Source organism: Pundamilia nyererei, unplaced genomic scaffold (assembly GCF_000239375.1).
Source record: "Pundamilia nyererei isolate P.nyererei 1_Seehausen unplaced genomic scaffold, PunNye1.0 scaffold00027, whole genome shotgun sequence".
NCBI lineage: Eukaryota > Metazoa > Chordata > Actinopteri > Cichliformes > Cichlidae > Pundamilia > Pundamilia nyererei.
Genome location: NW_005187428.1, coordinates 5,011,554 through 5,014,161, shown reverse-complemented (window position 1 = coordinate 5,014,161; position 2,608 = coordinate 5,011,554). Strand labels below are relative to the sequence as shown.

Sequence of the window (2,608 nt, the reverse complement as noted above, 5' to 3'; positions counted from 1 at the left end):
ATCAGATGAAAGGAAGAAAAATAGGGTCAAAATCCGTACTTGTAACTTGCAGGGGTTTTTTTTCTAAGTCCACACACAAATCTTTTTTACGCACACACAAATCTTTTTTACACCTACAAATCTTTTTTACGCACACACAAATCTTTTTTACACATACAAATCTTTTTTACAAGTACAAAATATTTATGACCACATTTTGAGCCCATAGGCGTTTCCTAACATTGAGGCAAGTTGCCAGGTCATCGGATTTACCCCCAACACATCTGATCCAGGATCGACAGACCATCATAGTGAAAGGACAGCAAAGTCAGCATGAACAGGTAGGAGCGTGGTTAGAAGTGTGGTCAAAGGACATCTGTAGATTCAGTCAATGAAATAAAAACCTGTGCGCCAAGACGAGTTAGCAACTCATCCAAGAGTTTTTTCATTGTGATTAACATAATCGCAAGACTTGCGACAAAAAGTGCTTTTGTGATGCAGTAGCTTATTATTTATTATGTGTACAGACGTTTACCTCTACCGTGTTTTAGTATTTCTATCGTCTCTATCTTTATTAATATTCTACCATCTCACTGCATTTCGTAATTGCTAGATTTTAGAGAAAAAAACGTAAACGTCAGCTTACAGCGGTGCTGTGCCATCCTACATTTTTTGGTGTCGAGCCACCAAATCATTAGCATTTGTCCATTACTGGTAATACCGATACTTTTAACCTATAAAGCTAATGTAGGGAAGAGCAGTGTGCTACGACTTCATTTGATGAATCATAAATAATGTGCGAATTCTGAACACATTTTAATGACCCCCAAAATTACTGTGAGTTTTACTTTCCACAATAATTAGTTAATACAACAAAACACACCTTTCAACATTTCATGTTTTTTGAAACTGAAAAGCTGAAAGGCATTTTTCATTTCCAATACTACTACTACTACTAATAATAATGATATCATAATTATTTAACTGGCTGGCAACCTGGAAACACAGTATTGATACTATTGTGCTAGTACCTAAGCAATACCAATACCAGCATTGGTATCAATACTATCAATATTTGAATTGTCCATGCGCCTCTAGTTTTGAGTGCAATGCCCAAAATCTGGCCAAAAATAAAGAATGGTAAATTGCTCCTTACATCAAAGTAATAATAATGCATTAAATAACAATAATGAAATTATACACAATTATGTTAAACTTTCATTAACTTATCTTACTTTTATTGTTTGTTTTTTTTCTTTTGGGTAATTCTTGGAATGTGAAAATATCTTGCTGGAAATTAATTTTACAAAAGAAACGGAAATGTTTTTTTGTTTTGTTTTTTATCACAAATAGTCTCAGGGTAAATTATTTCTATGTCTATTTTTATTGATTCTGAAAGAAGCAAAAAGGAGGATGAGAATGACAACAGGATGAAAAGCATTACATTTTCACCATTAAACACTCAGAACTTATCATTAGTTGTTCAAACGTGTTTTATTACAGGAAGGAAAGAAAGGTTTGATAACCAACTGATAACCACTAATCATGATACACATCATGACTGACTGGGCTTTTAGGTTTTGTCAAGCCAGTTAATGTAAGAAAGCCAGGCCATGTTGAAGTTCACAATATACTCCTCAGGTGTTCTCTTGAAGGCAGTCCTCTACCACAAGTATATCATCAGTGTGGTTACAGGTTTTGCAATCACTTCAAAAATGGAAATTTGAATTAGCACAGGGCAGGAAACAAATCCCCATGGTGGAACTGTTGTGTAGAGTATGGGGGAGCTTTGCAGTTTACTTTATTTATGTCCTGTTCTTGATTCCAGTCTTTGAATGAGAGCTAGACCATAAGGCAGAAAACACCTGTGGTAGTTTAACTGACTGCCATGGTCATGTGCACTGATTTTTAATTAGATGCAGTGAGCCAAAACAATTATTTACGCAGGGCTCAAAGGTGAACACAAAATATGCATGATGTAATCAGCTCAGCTCACACAGATTCAGATGTGTTACACAGAAACATTTAATTAAGCTCATCAAGGAGACAATTGTAATACAACTACACAGGCTGACAGCCTAGTCATGTGTGTTACACATTCATATCCACGTGTCAAAAGTGAAAGAACAAAGAAGGTATGCTAGCTATGCTTTCCAAATAAACAACTTCTGGTGCTAATAAAATGAAAATGAATGAACCTGTAGTAAAAAAATACATACAATAATAGATGTTAGGTGTGTTTTATTTTGTCCTATTTGGCATTTAGTTGTAATTACACAGGCAGCAGGGCAAGCCCAACCACTTTCAGATGCTCCAGTGTGGTGATGAGCCACTGGAGGTGGTGCATGGACAAACCAGGTAAAGAAAATATGATACACCCAAGCCTTGTGAAAATAAATAATAAATAAATGTTTTTATGGTTAAGTATTGATAAGAGTTGCAGAGTGTGGTGTGTGAACTTTTTGTGGCTTTCTAAATGTCTGTCTTTCACTGCACAAAAGTGACACAGCATTTAATACACTTATATAAATGAAGTACCACTGCACCATTCTAATAAAATTAGCTAGCCACCCCTTTCATCCAAATATACTCAGGTCAAGAAACCAAGATGGTTATGGTTATTTAACCT

General features: G+C 35.3%; 1 protein-coding gene across 1 annotated transcript in view; it reads left to right on the top strand.

Moving 5' to 3' along the window:
• The first annotated feature begins 167 nt into the window (after window positions 1-167).
• The window catches only part of LOC102214577 (uncharacterized oxidoreductase YjmC-like), a 10,712-nt gene continuing 8,271 nt past the window's right edge, over window positions 168-2,608 (top strand). The window contains exon 1 of the mRNA XM_005728230.2: window positions 168-320. Coding sequence (XP_005728287.1) covers window positions 313-320 — 8 coding nt within the window. The 5' untranslated portion in view covers window positions 168-312. The remainder of the gene's footprint in view (window positions 321-2,608) is intronic.